This window comes from Pinus tabuliformis, chromosome J (assembly GCF_031772625.1).
Source record: "Pinus tabuliformis cultivar Carrire ecotype Pingquan chromosome J, CPIR1, whole genome shotgun sequence".
NCBI lineage: Eukaryota > Viridiplantae > Streptophyta > Pinopsida > Pinales > Pinaceae > Pinus > Pinus tabuliformis.
Window position 1 is genome coordinate 1,031,444,788 of NC_142295.1, and position 10,425 is coordinate 1,031,455,212.

The 10,425-nt window shown below is 38.6% G+C and overlaps 1 protein-coding gene across 1 annotated transcript; it reads right to left on the minus strand.

The window, feature by feature from the left end:
• Positions 1-9,832: 9,832 nt before the first annotated feature.
• Positions 9,833-10,156, minus strand: LOC149230381 (elongation factor 1-alpha-like). Its single transcript, XM_089381301.1, has one exon. The coding sequence runs from the start codon at positions 10,154-10,156 to the stop codon at positions 9,833-9,835; it is 324 nt and encodes a 107-aa protein (XP_089237427.1).
• Between the last annotated feature and the right edge of the window lie 269 nt (positions 10,157-10,425).

The following is a 10,425-nucleotide window of genomic DNA, read 5'->3' on the forward strand; positions in this document are numbered from 1 at the left end:
CACATTGGGTTTCCACCTTATATCTTTGTGTTCATGTGTGTGGTTTTTGTGTGATGATCTGTTCTGTTATACTGCACCTGTTTACTGTTAATATGGTTAATAATGTTCTGATGCATTTACTGAAGATAAGCTAACTGAATCATAAGATCTCTTGATATACGCTAGTTGCAATAAACACAGTAGCGTGTACACGCGGGTTCACTTAACTGAAGTAGCGTATATGTTTCTGAGCATTGAAAAAGTTTCATTGATCTGATAATACTGATTCACCCCCCCCCCCCTCTCAGTATTATTTCCAACAATTGGAATCAGAGCAGGTCCTTTGATAGAAGCTTGATCGCTTGAAGGAGATCTGTGGAACAATGGGAAAGAAGCTTAAGAAGAAAGCTCATAAGAAGAAGAAGACATCTCAGAAGGACTATGACAATGGGAGAATTGATTGGGGATTAGGTATAAGAAGCTCTTCAGATTCAGAATCAGATTCAGAATCATTATCAGGTATGAATGTGTTATCCTCTGATGTTCCTGTTATATTTCCTTGTGAAAGTGATGGAAGTGATAGTGAAACTACTGAACATGCTTTTATGGGTGAGCAAGGAAAGTATCAAATAGAGGCAGTATTTAGTAGGCTTGCAGACAAAGTTAAAGATCAACAAGATCTATTGAACAAAAGGGAATGTGCTTTCAAAGAAGAAGTTACCAAACTAAAGGCCCAACTAGAAGAAGGAAACAAGGTAAGAAAGCTTCTCAAGGACAAGGAAGACCAATGTCAAAAATTGCAGCATGAAGTGACATCATTAAGAAAAGAAGTCAACGAAAGAAGCACAACCATCAAGAAACTCAAAGATAGATCCAGCTACTATGAAAATCTTGAAGCTACAATCCTCGCACTAAAAGGAGATCTTGAAGAATCAAAGAAGCAGAATACAGATCTACTCCAAGCTATTGCAATACAAGAAAACGAAGCCACCAACTTAAAATCTCAACTAGAATGTGCCTTCCGAGTTCGTCAAATGCAACAGGATCTGAATGAAGAACAAGAAAAGGAGATTCTCAAACTAAGGGAACAAATGGAAGAAGTAAGGAAAGATGAAGAATATTTGAAAAAGCAATCTCTTGAAAAGGAAGAACAGCTTCAAGTTGAGGTAAATATCTTGAAAGGTAAACTAGAAGAAAAGGATAAGCTCTTACGATTTCAAGATAGTTCTAAAGTCTTGGATGATATTCTTAGTAGTCAAAGGTCTCCTGCTATCAAGACTGGTCTTGGTTTTCATGAATCTGTTGAAGGTGAATCTAGTTCACAAGGTGAGGCAAGGAACTCTAAAGAGAAATCTAAAATGATCAACAAGGAGATGAAAGGTCAACCCCATCAACAATCAAGGAAAGAGACTCCTCAAAGAAAATCTTTTACTCCTCCTATGAATAATGTTGAATGTTATGTATGTCATAATCTTGGACATGTTGCAGCTAGATGTAGAAGAAGAAGGGTTCAAGACCATCATGCAGAAAGATCATCACACTCAAGGTACTTTAATGGATATTGCTTTGCTTGCAATATGTTTGGTCACAAAGCTGCTGATTGCTACAGGAGGAATATGAAACATGTAAGATGTTATGCATGTAACAAGTTTGGACATATAGAAAAGGAATGCAGGAACAAAGGATGGACATCACACCAAAAGGAGAAAACCTCATCACACTTGAAGATATGGAGGAAGAAGGAAGTACAGTCATCACAATGTACTGAGACACAGCACAGCACAGACATATCAGACTCAGGGGGAGCTGAAAGTGTAAAACTTCAGCGTTCTGAATCTCATACGCAAGTTCCTTAAAGGGAAGTCGCGTACATACGCGAGTTAGACACTGCAAAGTCGCGTATATGTCAGTCTGAGGAAAAGCAGTGGGGACAGGATCAGAAAAAGGATCTGATATGATTCAGTCTATTATTTGCTCTATTGGTTACAGTCTGCTGAGGACGTGTGGAAATGTTTTGTTACTTGTATGATGTCTAGAAGTGTTTTGATCCTAACTTGAGGATGATGATGTTTTGATGCTTATTGCTGATATATGCATGATCAGATCTAACAGATGGCACTGGTTGAGGGGGAGCATATATCTTTAGTAATTCATTGTTGGCATTATGGTTAATAATCCTTGGTGATGATTCTTATATGGCTTGCTATGATATTGTGAGTTGTCTATGATAAACTCTCATATGATTCTTGAAGTTACATAGTAGATGTTCAGATCAGATTTATGGTTGATCCTTTGATGATGCTTACATGGTGATCTTCATAAGGATAAGGAGAAGTACAAAGCTTGAATACACATCTTCCTCACTTGATGATGAGTCACTCATATACTGCTGTTGTCATATGCATAAAGATCATACAGTTATGATGCAGGCACTCTTGTGGATAAGGATTGTTGTTGTTGATGATATCAAGAAGTTTTTGAGCTTGAGCTCAAGATACATAGTGCTGATACATGGATGACTACTCAAAGTTGCTTTGTTGGAGACATGGTGATGAGTTCTTATCTATATGATGATAGGTTGATACTTACATATGTTGATTGATGCAGATGTTCCCAAGTAATGATACTTGGATCATGTAGATCTTGACGTTGATGTAATGGCTATGGTGGTTTCACATGTAATGTGAATGATTTCATGATGATGTTTAAAAGGAGGAGTTGACATCTATGTTCAGACATACCTTGCTGCAGGACATTTACAGGTTGCTGATATGAAAATGGTTGTACGCGAGTTTCATAAGGCCTATCCGCGTATATACGCTTTTTTATGTGGATGCAGACGCGTATATGGAGTTTTGAAGGAAATCAGCAGGGACAGATGTTGGTTGCAGAAAGTCTGATATGGGTCTGACAGAGATCATCTGGCACAGGTTCAGGGGGAGCAGATAATCTTCCAATGATACATTGGTGGCATTATCTTAAAGCTTTTGGTTCTAGTTCACATTTGTTGTTGATTTCAGGTGGAACAAAGGTGAAAGGAGAAAAGAAGGATCTCTTGGTTGCTGATCTGAATGGTGATTATCAGATGCTGCTGGTGACTTTCATAAGTCTTGGTCTAGTTCTTTCGTCTCTATGTCATATATCTATTTTGTGGCATCTCTTTCATGGTGTCAAGGTCATGTAACGGCCTATTTTGGTTTCCCCACTATGCCTGGGATGATTGATGCAATGTGATTGGTTGTCATATGTAAACTTTTGATGTATCCCCACTTGGTTGGGTGGATGAGTCAATTTTTGTATATCCTCACTTAGTTGAGAGATGGATGTATGTATGAGTCTTTGGTGATAGGAAGGTCTTTTATGATGTATAGAGTCATGTTCTTCTTGAAGAACATCTTTTGCAGATCTTGCCTACAGTCAGGAAGAGCTTGAACAACACTCTTCAGCAGTACAGAGACTCGGCATGTACTCAGGGGGAGCATTGACAGATTGGTACACTTTGGCATATACAAAGGGGGAGATCATTCAGAGATTTTAACAGATACTCAGGGGGAGTATGGACAGCGAAATTTTCAGCAAAGGAAGAGAACATCTTGGTCCACCCTTTGCCCTTGATGTCAAAGGGGGAGAGTGATTTGGTGTTGTTGCCATCAAGTCCAAAGGGGGAGATTGTTGGCATTATGATGCATGTGTTGTACTTGATGGAAACCCTCTCATAGAAGAATATCTCACTTATGTATAACTGGATGAATCTTCAGAAGAGATGTCAGATGTGACTGATGGAGGACAGCTCAAAGGAATCAGATGATAATTCTAAGTGTAACAAGTTAGCTTTGCCATCAAGTCCAAAGGGGGAGATTGTTGGCATTATGAGACAAGTGTTGTCCTTGATGGAAAATCACACTGATGACAAATCATAGTGCAGAAGGATAGCAGCAAGGAATTGATGATCAGTCTACAAGTATAAAGAAAAATATATACACGCTGGTTCACTATATACCAAGTCGCGTATACAAGCAGGTTCACTATATACCAAGGCGCGTATACGCAGGTTCCCTATATACCAAGTCGCGTGTACACGCTGGTTGGCTTCAGTAAAAGCGCGTGTATGTGGAAAACTTATCTTTGGTCTACGGTGGTTATTCCTTGGAAGTTGTGCCAATGGTTTTGGACCTTGGTGTCTCGACGGACGTGTTGATCCCTAGTTTTGAAGATGATGGTATTGGATTTCTATGGTTTTGGCCCTTGGTATTGAACAAGGCCTAAGGCTATATAAGGAGAAGGAAATCATTAGGCAAGTGTATCTGAAATGTCTTGAAGATCTGAAGAAGTATGAGATCTAGTATGCAGGTTATGGGTTGATGATGCATTGCTTGATTTGAGCTAAGGAGGGATCTCACCGGCTGATTGAGAACAAGATCTAAGGAGAGATCGGGATCAAATGGTTTGAAATGAACTATCTTTATGATGCTTATTCTAGATCTACATACTGACGCATGTATTGTTCTATAAGTATTATGAGTATGACTGATGTCTGGTACAGCTGCAAGTTATGAGAAATTATTTTTAGATCTGCACGCGGGTTGTGTTTGGAAAAAGCGCGTATACACGCGGGTTTGATTCATCGAAGTAGCGTATACATTGTAAAGCTTGATATTTGAAGTTGCAAATGGGTCTGATGGTTATTACAGAGTTCTGTGTCTGCTCTGTGTTCTGGTGACGGTGTTGTTAACAGGGTTTCAGTGATTCAGAGTTTGATGATTGTTTTGAGCTTCAATGATAGTTATGGGTCCAGTATGAAAATTGGATGAAAAGTGGCCTTTCAGATTATGTGTTGTGCTTCAGTGTATCCAGTCTGAAAATTGATGAAACGTGGTACCTTGAGGAGAGAAGATTGTAGGTAAGCACCTACGTACTAGTATCTAAGCTAGTACAAAAGCTAAGGGAGATCTTTGGAGCATTGTAGCAGGTAGCAGCCTGCATACTAGTAAATGGATCGGCTAGTACAAGAGCAAAGGGGGTTGTAGCTCCCGTACTGGTATAAGACTACACCAGTACAAATATTGTAAAAGGATTTTCTCATTAAGAAGAAGATTGAGATGATTTGCAGTAGGTGGTTTTCACCCACATTGGTTTTCCACCTTATGTCTTTGTGTTCATGTGTGTGGTTTTTGTGTGATGATCTGTTCTGTTATACTGCACCTGTTTACTGTTAATATGGTTAATAATGTTCTGATGCATTTACTAAAGATAAGCTAACTGAATCATAAGATCTCTTGATATACGCTAGTTGCAATAAACACAGTAGCGTGTACACGCGGGTTCACTTAACTGAAGTAGCATATATGTTTCTGAGCATTGAAAAAGTTTCATTGATCTGATAATACTAATTCACCCCCCCCTCTCAGTATTATTTCCAACATCCAAGTTGGATGCCATCGTTGATTGGTCAATGCCATAGATCATAATTTTGATAAGAGGTTTGTTGGGAGCAGCCCAATGTTGGAGGAGAGTTGTTGTTGACAATTATTCTTGCGAAGCTCCTTGGCATGCATTATCATGTGTGTGCAAATTCTTCCAGTGGGGAGGCAAAGAGCAAGAGGCATGTGTTTCTTCAAACCAAAAGATTAGTTCAATTTTTTTTATGCTCTTTCAAACTTGAAAGGTTCATTTGAGTTTCAGGTTTATGCAAGCAACTTCACCATCTTATTTCATTAAGAAGATTTCCATGGTGTGAATATTAAATCGCAGCAATCCATGCACTTTCATTGGATGGATACTTGTCAAAAATTTCATTTGGTTTGAAGCTACAAAAGAGGTATAAGAAGCAAGTTCATGTTATTCATTTTAGGCCTATTGGTTATGTAATTGTTGTATTCAGGCATCATTATGTTTTACATGAAAGTTATGTTAAGAAAATTTCATACTTTCAAGATGTACAATCGGGCTTGAGTCATGTAAACAAAGTAGTAAAATTTGTCATCCATTTTCATTATATTTTGTTATGTTGTCTTGGTAAGAATGATGTTGCTTTTGATGGAGACATGGAAAAAACCATGAGTTTCTATGAACGACTGAAAATGGTGCAACAAATAGTGTAGGATCGGCTTGAAAAGGGCAAAGACAAGTACAAGTATTATCACAGTTTTCAAGTTGACGATGCAAGCTGGTGTCAGTTTTGCAAAAATAGGCTTCAAGTTGTTGAACAAGGAAAGAATATTTAGGTTTCACATTATGAATACATTCCTACAGAATTTTTGAATTAGTTTTAATAAGACGCCATCCATGACAGAAGAATGGGGTCCTTAAGGCAAGTGAATATTGATTTCCTTAGAGAGGAGCTCAAGGAAACAAATTTGTCAAAATCCAATTGGATTGAGCTTGGAAAGGTTAGGGGGATGTACCCTCATCTACTTGTCAGATAATACTATCTTTTGGGGTCCAAAAAGCTTCTAGTGGGGAGGAATGGTCAAGTGCTCAATATTTAGCTCAAAAATGAAAGTTCTCATATTGGCTTGAAACCTGTATGAATGTGTCTGTCTCATCAAGATGATCAAAATGCAATTCATTTCACTAAAAATCAAGTCTAGATGAAGGAGAAAGGGCCAACTATTAATTTTCCTAAACAATTAAAAATTGCAGAATAGGACAGAATGATGACATGGTAGTACAATCAGCATGATGGGAATCTTCTTCAGTTTTTCCCAATAAGGTTGTGACAAGTGTCAATTCAGGATTCGCCAGTTTGGTTGTGTGAATGTGAAATTTCCAATGTCCTCCAAGGTGGAATTATGGTTCATGGTAAATATTATGTGGAAATTGCTTTTTTTTTTAAATATTGATAGATATATATTTATTATATTATTTTATATGATTTAAATCATATATATTTATAACATATATATAAATCTGCATATCTCTACAAAAACTATAGTTTCGAACTATATGAAAGACCATGAAATATTTGAAGATGGCAATGTTATAAATGAGGTAGAAAAATGTATTAAGGGATGGGTGGAGGGCGGGTCGAACCCCTGACCTCCCCCTCCCAACTCCATTACATAACTATTGAACCAAGCACATGTCTTATAAACGATGGCCCACGATATTTCATTTAAAGCATACAGTGGTGGTGACGACGGAGCGGAGGGAGCCAGCCCTGTGGGGCCAGCCCCCTCACCATATGACCTCAACGTATAACTAATGGCCAACGCTAAACAGACAAATGTCATTAGCACCACTAATCCGCCTTAGCCTTAATTAATCTGAATATTAATATGGCGACAGTTTTGGAGGCACACCAATTTTAGTGGAATTGCCAACTTTGGCGGTGCTAACTGGAGTCTTCTCTAGTTTTGGCAGGGTTTCCTAGGGAAAAATTGAATGAAGCATATATTGAAAAATTTTCAACCAAATTGAGCTCAGAAAGAGGTGTTCTTCGCTAATTGGGACATGTTGAACACACTGGTGCAGGTATCAGGAGCCATAGAGCTTTGTAAACAACATTGTTTTTGCCACATTGAGCTAATATAAAGGCCCAAGCCATGGAAGTTGGACCAAGGAGATGTAGCCCATGAGTGGTGAAATCCTTCTTCAAAACATTGTATTAATGTGTCTCTTTGATGGTTTACTGCACTGTACATGTTTGATGTTCAGTATTTGTTTCTGAAGCTATTTTCTCATGAATGTCTTTTAAAACTTAAGGAAATTTACCTGATTTTATGCACAAATAGCTAATGAAATGTCAGCACAAGGAGCAATAAGCATGCACATATTTATAAATATGTAATTTTATTAGCACATCAAAACTAATCATACAAAAACATATCAAATTTAAAGAAAATTTCTTGAAATTAAAAGCTATCCTCCCCAAAGATTGTAACCATTGGACTCCTAGTACAACATCAACACCACCTATTGGAATGGAAAAAATTGGATTATTCAATACATATTCCCCCATGGTTAGCTTGATATTATGACACTTTCCAGAGAAATTTACAGTTCCTCCATTTGCAACCATCATTTGGCACTCTAGTGATGGATATAGAAAATAGTTCAATTCCTCAATTATCTTACAATGAATAAAATTATGGGTGCTACCCAAATAAATCAACACTATTACATTTTTCTTCTTGATATATCCTTCTATATTGAGAGTTTGAGGAATGTTGATTCCTACCAATTCATTACAAGATATAGCCATATTCATTTCTTCTTCCTTTGGGGTTGGTTCTGTTGGAAATAATAAGAGGGGGGGTGAATCAGTATTTCTTACAATATATATATATATATATATATATATATATATATATATATATATATATATATATATATATATATATTCTAGTGATTGTCAACAAACTATATAGATATGTATATGTATACACAGAATACAGAAATCAACAGCTGAATTTAATGCTTTTATTAAAACTCAAGACAGTGCAAAGAAATAAATACAATATAAGTATAAATCTGATTGTGAAGAGTTGCCAAGCTCCAACTTGGACTTCAGTGAGGCACCAACCTCCAGAGCAACAACTCTTTTCTGCAGTGGTTCTGCCTTAGGAGCACCTACCCCAATGACTTCAGTCCTGTTCAGTTCTGAGGCTCCAACCCAACCTTGGTATAAACAGGTATGTTGCTGCACTCTATTCAGCTGAGGTTGTCTCACTCCTGCTCTCCTGCCTCTGGTGCTTCTGCTGCCTCTACAACCTCCTTTGCCTCTGCTGCTTCTACTATCTCACCCTCAGGTTCTTCACCACCATAATCGCACCAACAGTTCTCTATTTCTACTGTTTTATACATTCCCATGCCTTTGTCCATTTGTTTCCGCTTACACCGTCTCTTAGGCTTCCTCCTTAGTCGCTATCATTTCCTCTGACTCACTTGATCTTTTAGCTTCCCTCCTTGATTGTTGTGACTTCCTCTGTGCTGGCTTTTCATTCAACTTCTTTGCTTTACAGTCACTGTGTGTTAAAAACTGTAATCCAGGCCCATTTTTTCAATGATAACAAGAACCCACAGCCTCCTGTGCATATATGTTCCAGTCCACTTTTTGCCTACGATTGTGTTAAACGCATGTATGTAAGGTTTTGGCCATCGATGTATATTTATGCCATGGATAGTGTTAAAGTATATATATATATATATATATATATATATATATATATATATATATATATATATATATATATATATATATATATATATATATATATATATATATATATATATATATATCTGCCTTTGCTTCGCTGCATAAGCCTATGTGCCTTAGGCCTGAGCGCTAACTCTAAATCGCCATGTGACCTGACCATATGACTCGGCGCTCTCATTTAATCCCCTGCTTGACCCCCACCGTCGATCACATTATGATCCGACGGTCTTCGTTACTTCTATCGCATGTTAAACCTTGTTTGTATCCCTGCTGTTGATTACATTCACCGCTTGATCTAACGGTGATTGCGCCTCCCGCTTTTGTTAAGTGCTCACGCGTTAATGTGCGATCGCGGTGGTTTCGCGCCCGTCACTTCAGCCACGTGTCACGAATTAACTGGATCGCGCGGCCATATATGGAAACCACCTTGGGCCCAAAGGCAGTGCGGGGAATACCGCCCGCCCGCGAAACCGCCTGTCCCCCGGCCATTAACCTCCGCGCGACTTTCGCTCCTGATCACCATTCGATCCACCACGCCCTGATCTGACGACCCGCATCCCTCTCATTAACCTGTGTGCATCTTTATCACCCGCGCCCATTGGATCTACCTGTCGTGTTGTATCTACCGTCCATCCTTCGAAATACTCGCTTCAAACCTCTGGTGGTAGAATCAATAATCAAAATAGTACAATCGGCCTATGATGTACCCGTAATCATGTTCTTGATAAAGTCACGATGGCCTGGTGCATCAATGACAGTATAGTAATACTTGGTTGTCTCAAACTTCCAGAGAGCAATGTCAATAGTAATACCATGGTTGTGCTCAGCCTTAAGCTTGTTAAGAACCCATGCATACTTGAATGAGCTTTTTTTCATTTCCACAGCTTCCTTCTCAAAACGCTCGATCACACACTTGTCGATATCTCCAAGCTTGTAAATAAGATGACCGGTAGTGGTGGACTTGCCAGAGTTGACATGTCCTATGACCACAATATTGATGTGGGTCTTCTCTTTACCCATGGTTTTCTAAAAACCATGTATTCCTGAATCAAAAACGTGAATAAGCAGCTTCAGCTTCCCACCAAAAAAGAATTGCAGAGCTCCCCTACTTCACTCTCCACCTGCTCCGATGGCTCTGTGTGATCCTCTTCTTCGGCTTTGTCTGCTCCTCTTGTCTATATCTGCTCCTCGAATATTGCCATATTGACATCAATGACAATCTGTGTCCAACAATCTCCCCCTTTGTTATTGATGGCAATATTCTTCTGCTTTCTCCCCCTTTGATATCA